The sequence below is a fragment of the Cetorhinus maximus genome, chromosome 10 (genome assembly GCF_964194155.1).
Source record: "Cetorhinus maximus chromosome 10, sCetMax3.hap1.1, whole genome shotgun sequence".
Lineage (NCBI taxonomy): Eukaryota > Metazoa > Chordata > Chondrichthyes > Lamniformes > Cetorhinidae > Cetorhinus > Cetorhinus maximus.
This window is the reverse complement of record NC_135888.1, coordinates 31,353,829-31,371,788: the sequence shown is the minus strand read 5'-3', so window position 1 is coordinate 31,371,788 and position 17,960 is coordinate 31,353,829. Positions and strand designations below refer to the sequence as shown.

The 17,960-nt window shown below is 41.8% G+C and overlaps 1 protein-coding gene across 2 annotated transcripts in view; it reads right to left on the bottom strand.

Annotated features, from left to right (window-relative positions):
• LOC144685219 (dual specificity testis-specific protein kinase 2) overlaps positions 1 to 17,960 on the bottom strand; it is a 106,036-nt gene that overhangs the window by 30,142 nt on the left and 57,934 nt on the right. Inside the window, exons 1-2 of one of the 2 annotated variants that reach the window (XM_078549652.1) lie at positions 17,172 to 17,291; positions 11,611 to 11,807 (exon numbers count right to left, since the gene is read on the bottom strand). In XM_078549652.1, the coding sequence (XP_078405778.1) occupies positions 11,611 to 11,796 (186 nt within the window). In that variant the 5' untranslated portion in view covers positions 11,797 to 11,807; positions 17,172 to 17,291. Of the gene's footprint in view, positions 1 to 11,610; positions 11,808 to 17,171; positions 17,292 to 17,960 lie in introns of those variants that run through there. The other variant, XM_078549651.1, reaches the window with a different exon arrangement.

The window sequence follows — 17,960 nt, the reverse complement described above, 5'->3', positions numbered from 1 at the left end:
CAGTTGTCTGCTATTTTTCGTCGCCCGCCAACCTAATGGTTGGCGGACAGGTGAATCGGCCAGGCGGCATTTACATTTCTCATGAAACCTCATCCAAGGGCGGTTTCCGTTATGAAATAGAATAAAAAGAAAAATCTGTGGGCAGCATTTTTATCATCTATGTTTCCAGGTGCCTGATCATGATGCTTGGACATTTTTTTCTGGTTTTTAAAACTTCATTGGAACATTTTTGGGTCTGCAGCTCCCTAAGGCAGCTCTCCGCCTTCAAGGAGCTTTCTCTCAGCAATCGCCCACGCGGGCATCATCTCCCACTCTCCCCCCGCCCCCACCCTGGCATCGCTGAGCTTTTCAGTGCGCGCTTTACACTGGCTGACCATTAATCGGCCAGCCAGTGTGAAATCGTGGTCGGGGGTCGATCGTGGGCAGCAGTCTGTTTCCCAGCCGATCCCGGGCCTACCAATTGCGCCTTCCCGCCGAGCTGAAAATTCAGGCCACAGTGTGGTGACTGCACAAAAAAGCTTTTAACAAAACAAAGAGCTGGTAAGCAGATGTGCCCCTTGTGGTGCATTTGCAGTGCACCGCCTGTCAGTTCAGTGAGTGGGACAGTGTGTTAAGAGGACCAGCACCAGGTTAGTTCAATCAGGGCAGGCAAGTGACCAGGGTGTGGGACGGATCAATAGTGAGTATGGGAGAGTCACACAAAAAAAAAACATTAAAATTGGGCCAGCGAAGGTTGCGATTATAATGGGCAGAACTTTGAAAAGCATGTAAAAGCACTACAATAACACTTATCCCAGGTACTATAGGAGAAGGAAGGTCAAAGAGATATTGTCAGAATGTCCACAAAATTCCCCAGTTTGAATTGGGATGAAGCCGACCCACTATTAGAATTCAAAATATTTAAACAGCGTACAGTGCTATGGTTTCTAGATTCAGGTGTGTCTGAACCAGACAGGCGTATCATAAAAATTCACCCAGCAATTGGGAATGAAGGTCTAGACAGGCTGAACACATCAGGATTAACAGAAGAAGAGCTAAAGGATCCCCAAAAGATACACTGGAAGACCAGTTCAGAATCAAGTTCATGTCATTTTGACAACAGCCTACAGAATCCATAGACCACTTTGTCAGCAGATACAGAGAAAAGGGTACGTTCTGTAACTTTTCAAATGCAGAGGGAACAGACAGAATTGTTGAGTTGGAGATCGTATCCACCCCTATCGAAGCATTCCAGAAAGATCTGCTGGACAAACCAAAAACGTGTAGCATCGAAGTGATACTCAAGGATGGATGCAAGTATGAAGCAATCCTCGCAGGTCGATGAAGCTTACAGGTCCTATGTACCACCCGAATGTTGACACACTCACAAAAGAACCTAAATGTAGCAAGACATGTGGAAGGTGTGGCCTTCTGCACGCACCAAAGAAATGCCCAATTTTCCAGCAATTGTGCAAGGCACATGGCAGACAGGGCCATTGGTAGTGGCACCGCACTAGAGCAAAGGCTGATGCGGCTACAAGGAGCTGTGCACTGATCCAAACAGGAGCAAGTGCCAACATACTATCTCTGCGTATTCTAAAAGATATGTCTCCACACATGGAAGGCCATGGTGAAACCTACCATTGTGATGTGCAATGGTTCACTAATTCTATGTGCAGGATCCATAGTTCTGAAGTGTAAGTACAATCAATCCTCCTGGATGTCATAGATGTTCTACATCATGGAAACTAAAGGCCCAGTATTTGCAGGTTTACCGGCAGGCTGTGACCTCGCACTAATGACAATCCATGGAATGGGTCAGACCTCATATGGCAGATCAATCTCAGAAACCCCTCCTATCACCTCAATTCATGACCTAACATCGAAACATCCTGATTATTTTGACAAAATTGTCAGTTTCAAGGGAGCTGCAACATTACACTTTTAGGAGAATGCGAGTCCACTAACTGATCAGGCAAATGACCGCAGCTACAAGAAGAAAAGGCGAAAAGTTCCACACTACCGAAACTGTGGAAAACTATCATTGAAGGATGGCCTGATTCAACTCAGCATGTCCAGGAACATGTGAGATCAATTTAGCCTTATGGGAACAAGCCAGGTATCTCCTAGGGAGTCATTTTTAAAGGAAAGCTGGTTGTCATACCAGAATCTTTGCCTGATATTCTTCAAAACTTCATCACTGATACATGGGCATAGATCAGACATGAAGACTCACAAGAGAGACAGTCTATTGGCCAGGAATGAACATTGACATTGAAGCCATCATCAAGAAGTGTGAGGCAAGTCAAGAGCATATGCCAAGTCAGCACAAAGCACCATTGATTGCACATGAAGTTCCTACCCATCCTTGGTCCAAAATCGCATCCGACCTCTTTCATGTCCATGACACTGACTTCATCATTATTGTTGACTACTTTATCAAGTATTAAAGTATTATTCGACAATTGCACAATATGCCAAGCACAACTGTCGTGCACACTCAGTGCTATTTTCAGTTTATTCAGTGTGCCTAGAGAGATCATTATGTAAAAGGGCCGCAGTTTATTGGTAAGCCGTTTCAGAGTATGTGTCAAAAGTGGACTATCAATCACACTACTTTATCTCCTCATTGCCCTTGGTCTAACGGCCTAGCTGAACAAATGATTCGCACGGTGAAATCCCAAATTCTCAAATGTAGACAGACCAAGCAAGATCTACACATTACAATGTTACATCTGAGAATGACGCCTTTAAGTGTGACACCTCTCCGGTGCCTGGATGAGTGCAGCTCCAACAACACTCAAGAAGCTTTACACCATCCAGGACAATGCAGCCCACTTGATTGGCATCCCTTCTACAAACATTCACTCCCTCCGCCACCGGTGAACAGTAGCAGCAGTGTGTACCATCTACAGGATGCACTGCACAAATTCACCAAGGTTCCTTAGGCAGCACCTTCCAAACCCACGACCACTGCCATCTAGGAGGACAAGGGCAGCAGACACCACCACCTGGAAGTTCCCCTCCAAGCCACTCACCATCCTGACTTGGAAATATATCACCGTTCCTTCACTGTTGCTGGGTCAAAATCCTGGAACTCCATCCCTAACAGCACTGTGAGTGTACCTACACCACATGGACTGCAGCAGTTCAAGAAAGCAGCTCACCACCACCTTCTCAAGCGCAATTAGGGATGGGCAATAAATGCTGGCCTAGCCAGCAATGTCCACATCCCATAAATGATTTTTAAAAAGTAACTATTCCATTGCTGGCAGAGCTCATGTCCGGCAGACCATTACATACCAATTTATCTACTCTTACCCATTCTACTCTCTCAGGAACTAGAGAGCAACTTTTAAAACTGCAAGACAAGATGGCAAATGTGCGTGATAAAAATGCAAGTTCAGGATTGCCAAGTTTACAGTTGGGACAAGGAGTTCGCATCCAGGATCCAGAAGGTATGTGGTAACCAGCCTAAGTGACAAGGATTGTTTGGAACCAAGGTCCTATGAAGTCATTACACATAAAGGTGCAATGGTGACACATAACCGAGGACAAATCAGATCCATTCCAGCTCGTCGACCACACTGCGGTCCTATCGCATCAAGGACAAGATCCCAAATGCAACCAGGAACAACTTCTAACAATGACAATCCCACAGGTCACTGTGGGCAATCAAAGAAACCTCCAAACGAGGTTACCATTACAAGATTGGACCTATCAGGAGATTATCTCTATGATTTAGAGACTTATAGATTCTTCAGTTCTATATACTTATGTAATAGTAACTAAACATGAACATGTATTGTAAATATTTCTTTGGAAGGGGGGAAAGTATATTTAAAAGAAAGGGGAAATGTTGTAATATGCCTTTAAGGGATAGCAGGATGACATCACTAGAAGGAAAGTGTGTCATGTGATCCAGTCTTAGTTTCACTTTTGCTCTGAGCAGAGCACACACACACAGCTCTGCTGCTGGTATCTTCAAGGTTTCCACCCATGTACAGCTGTTCTTATGTGCCTAGTCTAAATAAATGAACCCACAACATGTTTGCCTAATCCCTTATGAACAATTAGTGCCTTTATATCATGATAACAACATGACAGGCACCATTCCCTCTAGGCCTATATCCATATTTTGGAATCCATTGAAACAACAGTTTTGGTGTTGGTGAAATAAACAAAACATTTACAAGATCACCATGCCCTTTAACTCTTTACCAAATGTTGTATCCTGCTCACTCTTCACAGATCTTAAACTGAAAGCTGCAATGGCTGCTTTGTAGTGTTTCCCTGGTAGCAGACATTTATCCTCAGAAAAGCATTCTAAGCCCTGAAGCATTTCTCACACATTTCATTCGCTGCTGTTCAAACACCGAGTTTCTGAGGCATTAACTGTTGCATCAGTGTTCCTAAAACTGCTGCCAACACCGGTACCATTAATAATCTGCATAGCCAGTAGACTGCTTTTATCTTCTAAAATTTTCAAATGTTAACTCTGTAACAACAACAGCAGAGGTGCCCAGGAAACATGCTCAAAGTGCCTGTCCCTTGGGGCTAAGAGTGCTAAGATCTTAAACTCAGGCTCTTACAAATTAATAAGGTCGTAAGAGAGACAGCCTAAGCACTCTCTTGTATGATAGATAGTCCAGGTATGGTTGTTTAGTAGTCATGTTACTGGACTAATAATCTAAAGGCCCAGGTAAATGATCAGGAGGCATGAATTCAAATCCCACCACAGCAGCTATAGAATTTAAATTCAGTTAATTAAATAAAATTTGGAAAAAAAAACTAGTATCAGCAATGGTTGCCACAAAACTATCAAACCGTCATAAAAACCCTTCTGGTTCTCTAATGCCCTTTAGAGCAGGAATTTTGCTGTTCTGCAGTTCAAGAAGATGGCCCACCATCTCAAAAGCAATTTGGGATGGGCAATAATACCCACTTCCCATGAATGAACAAAAAAAAAGGCTGAAGCAGTAAAGTTCTAATACTGTCAGTTTAGAGATGCATAACCACATTTAAATTCTAGACTTAAGTATTTTCGAGCAAAGCTGAAGACCAACTATCCACTGTTTTAAACTCTTCTGGCTCTGATTTTACAATCTGTAATTGAAAACGAGTTTCTCTACAGAGTATATTTAGTGTTTCAAGGGGAAATTGTATCTAATGGTGTGTTGCGTATCAATCCATTAACACAAAGGTAGAAACATTACAACAAAGATAAGTAGTTTCATCAAGTTGTCAAGGTATGAACTATTCTTTCCTTTAATCACAGAACAATTATTGTCGTTACAATCTATGCATAATCAGGAGCACGGAGAAATCACCTTTATTTACTGTATAATTGTGTTCTTTACTGATATGTGTAAGAAAACTATTTTCAGTCAATGAGCATGTGATTTTCTATTCTTTTAAATTCATTTACAGGATGTGGATGTTGCTGGCTAGGCCAGCATTTATTGCCCATCCCTAATTGCCCTTGAGAAGGTGGTGGTGAGCTGCCTTCTTGAACCGCTGCAGTCCCTGTAGTGTAAGTATGCCCGCAGTTCTGTTAGGGAGGGAGTTCAGGATTTTGATCCAGCAACAATGGTTAGCAAAATATGTTGTTTGTTTTTTTAACTATAAAAGTTCCATTTTTCAGCATGCAAAATTACATAGATTTATGCAGTGCATTTCAGTCCAGGCTTCCATTGCAATCTACAATATTAGACTCCCTACAGGAACGCAATATTTAAGTATGGCTCTATTTGAAGTAGTAAATTTTCTCTGCTGGGGAGAGGTAGAGATTGAACCAAATGGGAACTATTAGAACAACCTATAACATTGTTCCCTTGTACCCATTCCATGAGGAGTCATAAACATGGCTACAGTCAACAGTTTTAGTTCAACGGGGAAAATGGCATGAAAATCACCACTGGGCTTAAACTCATTGATCTATTGCTTATGTTGTAATGTAGTGATCTAATCCATTCCATTGTTCGCAATAGCTCCATTCCATGTTTTGGTCAGCAAGGTGACTAACCGGATTAAACAGGTATGAGCAGCAAGCTGAAGTGTAATGAACAGCCTGGCTATTCAGCCATATTTAAGCTGTTTTAAACAGAATGTATTAAATATTACATTTACAATGTCTAGTCTGGAAAAGTAAAATTAAAATAATCACATCTGAATACTTGTTGCAGTCAATCTTGCTTTTAAGAATTTCTACAATCCAGGCACTTTTATGTTCTGTAAATCCCTTTACCACCACCTCATCACTGCTAATCCAGATTTATGAATATTTGAGTGCCAGACAAGCACCATAACTACAAGCTGTATGACTTCCAGCAATAATAATGGAATTGTGATGCAAGTATAAATAGTGCTCCATTGCATATCAATTCATAATTTCTCATAACAGTGTGCCCAAGCCAAATAAACCTCTGTATAAATTTAGTTTAATTCAGCTGCGTTGTTGCTCTTCAAAACCGTTTAACTCTTGATTTTATGACATCTCTGTTCCAGTAGCAAACTAATGGGCATTTAGTCAGCACTTCAATAGAAGTATCTCTTCACAATTAGCTGGAATTTTGAAATAAATATCTTAGTGCTGAACTAAATGGCCTTGATTACATAAAGCCGTGAAATAGTTTCACCATTCTCCAAGAAAATTGACAATGCTTGGCCAATTGCTCCTTCACAATTTAGTTTAACAGCACATCAGTTCAGCACAGACAACACAACTTTATTATTTAAAGGTTTTAATATTTAAAAGTGTGCTCTTTGAAATATTATACCAATATTAACATGCTCCTTTTGGTACATCTTCATTAAACATTGATTTGCTTTGGATGTGTTGGGCTGACTGGTATTGTTTAATCTGGTTAATAAACATAATGAGCTCAGAGTGGTTTCCCTCAGCATGAACTTTGTAAATACTTTATATTTCCTAAGCAATTAAACAGCAATCCTCTTTTATCCTTAAAAAGCTACATATTTTATGCCAATTATTTCTTTACACTAAGGAGTAAAATATTCCTCCAAAATACAAGTTACTGATCTGTGTATAAGGATATTATAGGTGACAGAACACACTTGAGCTTTCAGAAAGCTTTTGACAATATTGGTGATTCACAGCCATTGTGAGAGGTTATGGAACAGGATTTGTATAAATCCTGTGAATAAAATAAAATTCTAAGGATGAGGGGCTTTAGTTTTGATAAGAAGCTACTGAGAAACTGAAGCTGATTTCACTAGGCCAAGGATTAAGAGGAGAACTAATAATGGTGTTTAAAATTGTGAAAAATTAAATAAGATAAATAAATTATTTAAATGAATGGAAACTTGGGAAGGGCCCTTGAGAACTGTGCAGTTCTCACTGCCTCATTTTCCTCTGCATTCCATCCTTGACGATTGTTATGATCCCCATAGGGACCTATAACTTACCAAAAAAGATATTTGAATTTCTAGTGACTGACTGGAAGGATCACATGACAAGAGTTCAAGTTTTAAGACTTTTACTGTAACAAACAAGCTAAATACAGCAGATAAACACTATTTTTGTGGGCATTTTAAACTCTAGACTACAGAAAGGCTTCCCCTATTTAACTTATAAAATGACTAAAAATCCCCCACCACAGCTAGACTTTACCCTGTCCCTGAAGTAGACACTTTATTCTCCTAGAACAAGTCCAAAGCTATTGTCCATTCCCATTGACGTGCTTCCTTTTTCCTTTCCTAACTGGGCAACTTATAACCCCGAAACATTCGCGGTGAGGATCACCCTGGAGATTCCGCCCTCTAGTCAAAGCTGGGCAAATCTTCCAACCTCGATTAAATCCTCACAAACTTGGTATCTTCAATCTGAACGTGAGTACCTTCAAGCAAAAGGTGTGAGCAAAATTTATACCTTCTCTGCGGTTAAGAATAAAGACACAATTTTCACTGCTTCAGGTGCAGGACTGGCAGCTTCCACCTCTCTCTCTCTCTCCTCACTTTCTCTCTCGGATTCCTATAGACTGACTTGGGTCTGTGAGCTTCAGTAACGTCTTAGGAAACTCTGTAATCCAATAACACAATGATTTGCTCTAGACTATTCCCCTCTCAAAACACATCTCCATGGCAGCATGAATCATATGGAGCCTTGTATCCAGGTAGAAATGCTAATTAGCTATCCTCTAGACCCCCAACTCCATTCTATCTTGGAATTAAATAGGCAACTTAAAGTATAACTATTAATTAAACCTGATATTCTAACAACACCTTCTGAGACCTGGAGTCCAACAGTCTACCCACAACCAGCTCAGATGCTCTTGCCATTGTCTACAGGTGTGAATATCTTGTACCTTCTTCCCAGTAAATCAGCCCCTCTTTAAAAACCAAGCCACTCAAGCAGGTCACATGACCCCCTTCATTCCACCAATTTCCCCTAAATTAAAGCAAAAGTCCCAAAACATAACTATTTTATAAACTTTGCATTTGTAACATGGTTATTCAAGCCTTTAGAAAATACAGCTTCAATTAGAATCTTGCACTCAGTCTACCTTGATGCTAGCATTGTTTTTATTTGTTCAATAGCCTTCATAGCCTCAAAAAGCTTAAGGGAAGACAATATGCCGCATTCAGGTATGTATATGACCGGCAGTGACAAAGTTAGAAATGCAGGCCCCTTTAAGAGTAAACCAGGCCAAGCTTCAGAGTGAATCGAGAGCAGATGATGCTCATTGAAGCCTGTACTTAAGAGCTGGGTTTGTCCTCTGTAAGGGGGAAAGGGTCCAGAAGGGAAGAGTGGAAATTGGTATTTGTACTAAACTATAGTCTAACTATAAAACAGTCATGATTCACAGAATGTCTTCTGCTGCCTGATTTGGTAAATGACATCCATCTATTAAACAAGCAGTTTCTTTTTGTAATCAAGTTGGCAATTACTTAAATCTAGCAAGCTCAGCAAATGTCTGAGGGCTACATATATAGGTCCAATGTTCAAATCATTAAGTCAATTAGATATTGCGGATCAGTATTAGGAGCACTGCTTTTTCTTGATCTATTTCAATCACTTAGAGAGGTGTCAGCTGTGGCTCAGTTCATAGCACCCTCGCCTTTGAATCAGAGGGTTGTGGGTTCATGTCCCACTCCCGGAAACCAAGAACTGTGATTGTACTCGAAAGAGTTGCAATCTGTGACTGTTGATAACTCGAAAGAGTTTCAATCACTTAGACTTGGGTGTGCAGGGCACACAATTGCAAAATTTGCAGATCTCACAACTTGGAAGTGTTGTGAACTATAAGGAGGACACTGATTGATAGACTTGAATTCAACAGGTCATAGGTAGGCTGGTGGAATGGGTGGGCATGTGGCAGATGAAGTTTAATGTAAAGAAGTGTAAAGTGATACATTTTGGAAGGATGAGGAGAGGCAATATAAAATAAATGACACAGTTTTGAAGGGGGTACAGGAACTGAGAGGCCGGGGGTATATGCTCCTTTGAAAGAATGTTAGTCAATTAAATAAATGAATAAAAGGGGTGACAGCCCCTGATGGGGCACTGTAACAAAAATAAAACTTCAAAAGGAAATTTAACTAATTAAATTAAAATGTTGTTCCCAGGGCTGACAATGTACTCCAGCCCCTGTGGTGCCCGCCAGTCACAGAAGGCATCAAGCACACCAGTAGACACCATGTGCTCCCTCCAGGTCATGGGAGTATATGTGCATAAATCATTGAAGGGCAGGTTGCGAAAGTGGTTATTAAGGTATATGGGAACCTTGGCTTTATGAACAGAGGCATAAAGTACAAAAATAAGAAAGTTATAAAACACTGGTTCAGCCTCAATTGCAGTATTATGCCCAATTCTGGGAACCACACCTTAGGAAGGATCTGCAGGCATTGGAGAGCGTGCAGCGAAGACTTGCTGTACGAGAATAGTTCCAGGTATGAGAAACTACAGTTAGGTGGATAGATTGGCTTAGCTGGGATTGTTCTCCTTAGAGAAAAGACAGCTGAGAGGAGATTTGATAGGGGTGTTCAGAATCTTGAGGGGTCTGAATAGAGTAGAGAGAAATTGTTCCCAATTGGTAGAAGGGTCAAGAACCAGGGGACATTAATTTAAAGTGATTGGCAAAAGAAGCAGAGATCACATGAGGATAAACATTTTTACACAGCATCTGGAATGCACAGCTTGAAAGTGCAAATTCAATCATGGCTTTCATAAGCAAAATGGGATAATTATCTGAAGAGGAAAGATTTGTAGGGCCATGGAGAAAAGGCCGGGGATTGGGACTAGCTGAGCTGCTCTCGCAGAGAGTTGGCGCTGTAACGTGACAGGCTGAATGGCCTTCTGTGCTGTAGTCATTCTGTAATTCTATAATTGTAACCATCAGTGAGATAGGTTGAGGCAAGTTACTCGGCAGTTGGAAAGGCTATAGGAATACTGCATAAATAAAGGTTAACCACAAAATAAAAGGTTAACACTTAGGTCAAGTTCATCAATTGTTATTGTTGTTCATGATGTTGCAGGCAATTGATACAGCAACCCAACGCTTATTGAATGGCACTTCAAGTGGACAAGAATCAGCATCACAGCATGTCCAGAAGGATTTGTAGGTTTGACCCTCCATTTATCTCTTACTGTTACTGGTTGCCAGCTGTAAACTGCATGCTGGCTGCAGATGTCCTTGCAGCAGTTGGTTCAGATTTGCAATTTCTGCTTCATTGGCCCAGGCCCACTGATGCACAGATGACCTTACAACTGCTTATTAACTCTTCTTACTACGCCCTTTAAATGAACTTCCATTCGCAGCTGATCATTGAGTGATTCTGACATCCATTTATACCGGGGCAAGATTTGTACTCGACATTCTGCGAGGTGCAACATCAAAGAATAAAACAGAACATAGGATGAAATTAAATCATCACAGTCTCATTTTAAGATTCTCATGAAATATCTCCAGTTTAAGGTGGAAACATCGTGGCCTCTATTTCTAACTTGAACGAGAGTACACAAACAGGGTGGAAATCCTTTTCTTTATGCCTGGTACACTCGGTCACATAGAACACCACCTTTTAAAAATGCCAATGTGTAAATCAGGCATACACAGTTTGTATGTGATGTGCTTGTCCTTCAACTGACCTGCCTCTAACAAGATATTTAAGAGGTTTAGTCCAGTGATAAATATTAAACTGTTTAATTTCCTTTTTACTTATTCATTCGCCGGAGCATGACTTGTGAATTTCTGTACATGAGCAGGTATTGTTTCAAAGTAAATAGGTAAGTTGTTCAGAATAAAAACTGTCAATCCATTTCTTACTTGTAAACAGAGCTAAGCAATTAATAATAAAATGAAAGCAGGAAGTGCAGGAAATACTCAGTATGCCTGGCAGCATCTGTGGAGCGAGAAACAAAGTTAATGTTTTGAGTGGAATAACACTCTTCTTCAGAACAGAACTAATCAAATAATGATTGATTGACAGATCAGTTATTACTCTTCAGTGTCCACGTGAAAGGAATTTCAACCTAGTCTTTAGTTGAATTTTCAAAGTGTTCATCTCCACAAAATGAAGAAGGCACCTCATTATTGGCATAAGTAAACCCAACATTATTTGTGAAACAATGAAAGGCACTGTTAAAATGGTGAGTAATGGTTCTCTTACCTTATATACTTTAGAAAAAAACCCACATCCTGCCAGTTCAGCATTGAAGTTTTCCCAGAATTCTAGCTTCCTGACAGCTGTTCGGAGCTTTTGCCAGCGGTCCACACGATAGTATGAATCGGAGGATTCGCCGTAGTATGATGATGGGCTTGTGGGTTCATTTGATATTATTTCTGTTTCACACATGATGGCAATGCCTAGAATGGGAAAATGAGAAAGACACTATAACAATCTAATGTATGCAGTAAAGTACTGAAGTTAAATATTATAAAAAGTAAATAAAGATTTGCATCGAGTTAGTACTATTCATGACCTCAGAAATCCCAAAAGCACTTTTACAACCAATGAAGTATTTTTGAAGTATAGCCACTGTTGTAATGTAGAGAATGCAGCTATCAACTTGCACACAGCAAATTCCCATAAACAGCATTGAAATAAGTGGCCAGCTATTGGTTGAGGGATAAATGTTGCCTAGGGTACTAGGAGAACTCCCCTTCTCTTCTTCGAATAGTTCCTTGGAATCTTTTATGTCCACCTGAGATGGCAGAGGAAGCTTCAGTTTAACACCTCATCTGAAATACTGCACCTTATTTTCATCATTGATGATCTGCTTGGGTCTCTGGAGCAGGACTTGAGCACACAAACGTCTGACTCAGAGACAAGAATGCCACCACTGACATACAACTGATGCACAACGTTTTAGACCCCTAACAAAATACACAGACACATTTCCCTTCTCTGCAACAACCTGATACTGTAACAGAGAGATGCTTTATTTCATGGTGATTTTGCCCACTTATATATCCTTCTCTTGAGATTAGGACTCAATCCTATCCATTTTAATGACGACATATGTCAGCTGAGTTTTCACGGGATCACACCACAGGCTGCCATTCTGAATTACTGCATCATAACCATTGATAAGACAAGGATATTGAGCAGGAGATAAAGGGCAGCATTTCCAGTGGACTTTGGAACCCAAAGTCAGAATCAAACGAGGTTCCCAAGCCTGCACTTGCTGGAAGCAAGATCAACATCAAAATCTTCCGGAAGGCTGCCTCCTAATTGGCCAGCTCCATGCTCACTGTCCTTACTCCTGATGTTGCTGGCCCAATCAGAGGGCTGTCAACTCTCAAACCTTTCAATCCCACTGGGAGAGGTGGACACTGCTGAGGCAGGTCAGAAATCGTGAGGATGCCTCAAGATAGAGGCACTTTCAGTGGCCTGAACACAAGCATCAAATAATTGGCATCTAGACTGGTAGGTGAATTGCACTAGAGGGTGAATCTCCTTCACTGGATCAGTCTCGGCCGTGATTGTGGATTTTCAGGAATGCAGCCACCTCTTTGTGACATGGGGGCCTCCTGGTCCGCTGGACCCTTAGCCTGCAGCGGGGAGGGCACCCCACTGAGCTGGAGGCCTCCATATGTGGTGGGGGGAGGGGTGCTGCTCCATTACTGGAATGCTGGACAGGCCACAAAATCGTTCCCCTGCATCCGCGGAGCAGGCAGCTGATCTGCTTACCAGCCCGCCCTTGGGAAAGTTGCCCAGAGGCGGGAATGCATTGGGGAGCTCCCTCTCTGTTCCTGGCCTCTGTGCCTCCAAGTCCGCACATCATGGGGCTGGGAAAATTCAGCCAACAGAGTTCCAAGACAATCAGATCAGCAGTGTAGTTCGGTGTAATTGTCTTCACCTTCCCTTGTTGAATTCCAAGCAAAACTTGCTCCTGCGTTCATTCCAAGTTTGGAGGTCCCATTCACACCATCGTCACTTAAACCTGGTCTGAGTTTATGTGGTTTCCTTTGTTGGAGGTGCAATGTCAGATGATTACTTTTTTGAAGTTTTTTTTTTGTTTTGGTACATTTGCGACCCGATTTACAGAAGCTATTGTGTTTATACCGAGGTGTGTGACCAAATGCTCTTCAGAATAAAATAAATCTTATCCAAAATAAGTTGCATTAATAAATGCAGCACCTAAGCCTGTCGCTCATAAATTTTTCAGGAAGCTTCTCAAGCAAGGGTAAAATGATCAATCTAACCATCTGAGCAGGTGGTTGCACTTAAAAACAGCATGGATCAGAGATAGGTCCACACAGCAATGCAGCAATGGTTCTCAGACTCCTGCTTCCATTGAGTACAGCTATCCAATCACCACAAGATTGGTGAGTCAATATTTTTGACACACACAAATGCAAATAAGAGTTGCAACACACAAACAGCTCCTTTTGCTCAACCAGTCCATTTCGATGTTACCTTCCGTGCAAGCAAAACACCCACTCAAACACCCACTCACATTTACCTGCTCTGTTCCAACAACACTTCAACACTTCTTTCATCCCGCTACCCAATGTAACCTTGATGGTTAACATAGTTTCTGCCTGTAAAGTGAGTTCCTCAGCATTATAGGGCTGAATTTTACATTCCCCCATTGGCAGGGGTGGGGCCTGTAAAATTTCCTGGATGGCCTTCCCACTGCTCTCCCTCCCATCCTGATCTCTCGGCAATTATACAGTGGGATGGGTGAGGCATAGGCCAGCAGATGTACCCTTGCCCCAGTTGAGGTCCTTACATGAGCAATTGATGACCACTTAGAGGCCATTTCCTGCCTAGCCTCAATTTTCTGGCTGGTGGGAGGAGATCAGGAGCAAGGGGGAGGCCCGGAAAGTCACCATGCTCAGGCTTGGGCAAAAAGGATTGGGGCGGGGGAGGGGCCTTCAAAGGCCTCCTTTCCACATCCGGCACCCCTCCCACAAGGTCTCCCCCTTCTCCACTCCCTCTTCCCCTCCCCCACCAAGACCTCCACCTCCTCTCCTCACCTCCCTTGGGCCTCACCTCCCTTCCCTGCCATGAGACCACTGGCACTTACATGGTCCTGGACTCCGGCACTTTTAATCTGGGGACTGCTCGTACTTCCAGTCCTGGTCAACATGCTACTGGTGTTGCTGGAGCTACCGAGCGACTGGCCAATCTGATTGGCCAATGGCTCTCAGAGGCAGGACTTCCTCCCGAGTGAGGGGCGGATGTCCAGTCTCCAGCCAAATTTGGCTGCAGGGCAGCCAGTATCGATGGGAATACGTTCCCTGCTGACTCTTCAGGTGACGTGGTGGAAAACCCCATCCTCCGAAAAATCCTGTTTGTCAATAAAATATTCTCTGCCCTATATTCTAATTCTCTCACATTTAATCTTGCTTCTTTAGTATTCCATTCTTGACCCCACAACTACAGGGTCCACACTGCTTCTATCTACCCTGCCAAGTCCTTCTATAATTTTAAACACTTATATTATGGACAGTATAATAGGTGTTGCTGTAATGAAAAAAGACCCTATTTTTCAAGTCCGTTTTCATATTTGTATTACCTCATACAAGGCGGTATCCTTGTGGGTGTGTGCTATACCCTCTGTGAGGCAACAAAATCCTTCCAGAAGAGTGGTCTTTAAGAATACACACGGTATTCACACTGAGGTCCTGTTAAGATTTTACATGGGCTTACCATTATCTGCCGTGACTGCAGTGTATGCAAATGTGGCAGCCATTTCACACAGCAAGATCCCACAAACAGTAATGAGAAAGAGCCACTGTCGCAGTTCCTAATATTTGTTAGCCTAAGCCCATTTTCTGAAGCAACCAGGAGAAGAAGTCCAAAAAGCTATCAAACAAGATTTGTTGGCTGCTGAGAAAGGTTATATAGTATATGTAGGTTTCAAGAGTGCAGTTCTCCAATGCAACTTCAACACTGTGAAGTAGTTTTGACATTTGTTATGACCGCTGGACATTCCAAGACAGTTATTTTTTTAAACTGACTCTTTTAATTCAAGATAATATGGAGAGAGACAGGGAAATCACAGCTGCCGCGAACAGCAGGAGAAAAGGCTACTCTCTGTTAACTACCAGGGCGGATGCTGGTGGGAGCACATTCTCTGGTTGAAGAGACAGAGCCTGTGGAAATTTAAGGACATTGGAAGATTTGCATTGCGTGGCCGGGTGAAGGAGTCACCTGAATGGCCTTGCTGCTGAAAATCGATTTGGGAGTTCTCAAAAGACTGAGTGGATGTTATCAGCCTGTTTTAAGCCAGAAGTAACTTTAAACTGATTCCTCTAAAGGCTACAAATTTGCAGGAAACCTGGCATGGGTTTTTTGGTTGCACTAAGAAGTTAAGGGAGGATACCGTTTCTATAATTTAGCGTATTTGTTGCCTGCTAGGTAATGTTTAGTGGCTGATGACTTTAGTTTGTTTGTTACAGTAAACATCTTAAAACGTGAAATCTTGTATAATCCTTTGAGTCGGTCACTGGGAATTCAAATCTTTTCCTAAAAGTTATTAGTCTCTATGGGGCTCGTAACACATTGATATCAAATGGTAGCGTAACTGAAGAAAAATTGACCAGAATTCTGAGATCACCTGAGCATAAAGCCATCTCGATACAGTTTCATATTACAATAGGTTTCCTTTTGCATATCTAATATTGGTAAACAGTCAACAGGGCCATAAGCTCTTCGTTAACTTTAAAAATGTTACCATTATTTGAACAATGGTTAGCTGCACCTATTCTGGCAGTTCACATTGTTCAGTATTCAGCTTTTCCCCCATTTGGGTGAAGTGAGAACCTGGCAGCTTGTAGGTGCTTTCAGCTAACAGTGCTCAAAACCAGATACCAGTATCACACAAGAGGATGCAGTCCAACAATAGTGTTATTTCACACAAACTATCGCAATGCAGCTCTTAAGCACTTAGAAATTTTAACAGCACTAAGCCTAATTAGCATCATAATTACATAAATGCACATTTCATAAACTTCCTTGACATACCACACAAGTCAGTTTATCAGGATGGCAATAACCTTGTAATTCCTACGGGGGTTCATTCAACTTTGTCAATGAAATTTCTCCTGTTCAGAATTTTAAACAATACGAGTTATTTAAAAAAAAGAGCAACCATTCCGTGTCTACTACTTTTTCACTCCCAGGGATCAGACATTTCCAAAAACAGGCAAACTTTGCAAACTTTTAAAACTGATCATCTGAGCATATTAGAGCTACATGCCAGGGTGTATGTAAACATCCCCTTTAATAATAAGACTGGACAAGAAAAATGAGCAGCTTAGCTCATTCCAGATAATCACAATAAATGTGTAAACAGAAAAATGATCAAGGTGCTTGCACACAGGAGACAAATAAGAAACTTAAAAGAGGGAAAATAGGATAGATTAATGCCAACCAAGAAAGAAAATTTGTCACTATTCTAAACTAAGCTCATTCTAAACTGCATACAAATTCCTAAACTTGGATGCAAGTGTCATTGCCAAGGCCAGCATTTGTTGCCCATCCCTAAGTGCCTAACGTAACTTGCTTTCAGGTCAGTCTGGAGTCACATGTAGGCCAGATCAGGTCTCCCTCCCTAAAGGACATCAGTGAACCAGATGGGGTTTTACAACTGGAAATTTCCCTGCTCTATCTTAGCTACATGGATAGCCACAGATGATTATCAAGCAAAGCAAGAGATCGCAACAGATGTTGACTGAGCACAAACTGAAGCAAAGAATATAACAGCCAGGCAATACCTTCAAGGGTCTGACAAAGAGGACCTCCGCCTTGCACATTTGAATCTATTAACTTTGCTGCTATTTCAAGCACAGCATTGCAAACAATTAGAGCGACTGCCTGTTTCTGACAGGAAGGACTCAGTCAAGCCACAACGAGCATCTGAGCAAGCGAGAACCACCAGAATGAGCAAGCGAGAACCACCAGAAAGCAAAAGCATTAGGTTTCACCCTGCTAATGACTTTTGAGACGGGTACAACTATCACACCACACTGACTCATGCATGAAGCCAGGCAAGTTACCGTGCTAAAACTCCACAGGTAGCTCTTGTTCCTTGCATCGCAAATTGTGAACTCTTCAAAACTGAAAGATTGAAGCTGTAACCTAGGCAGCTGGTGTGAACAAACTCAAATGTAACTGGATGAGTAAATATGCTCAGTAAATGATGCAGATTAGAATCTCATTGCTCTGCACCGTTTGACAGGTGTGGCTAATCTTTGAAAATTCAAGAGCTGGGAAGAGAAGACGTAGCTGACATAGAGACACAGTTTTAGCTATTTCATATGTTGTATGCTAGATAATTTCACTTATTTCAAGTGCACCATGCAAGAAGTCTTGAAACCAAGGACAAGTGTAACTTTTGACACATTCTGCACACGTGCTATCCCATGCTGAATCGCACTCACCTATCAGCAATCCCCCTCACTGACCTCGCTCACTGACCCTCATGCTTATGCCCCTCTCGCTAACTGCCCATCACACACGCTTCCTCTCCCGCACATAGCCTCTCCTGCTCACTGCCCGTTCCA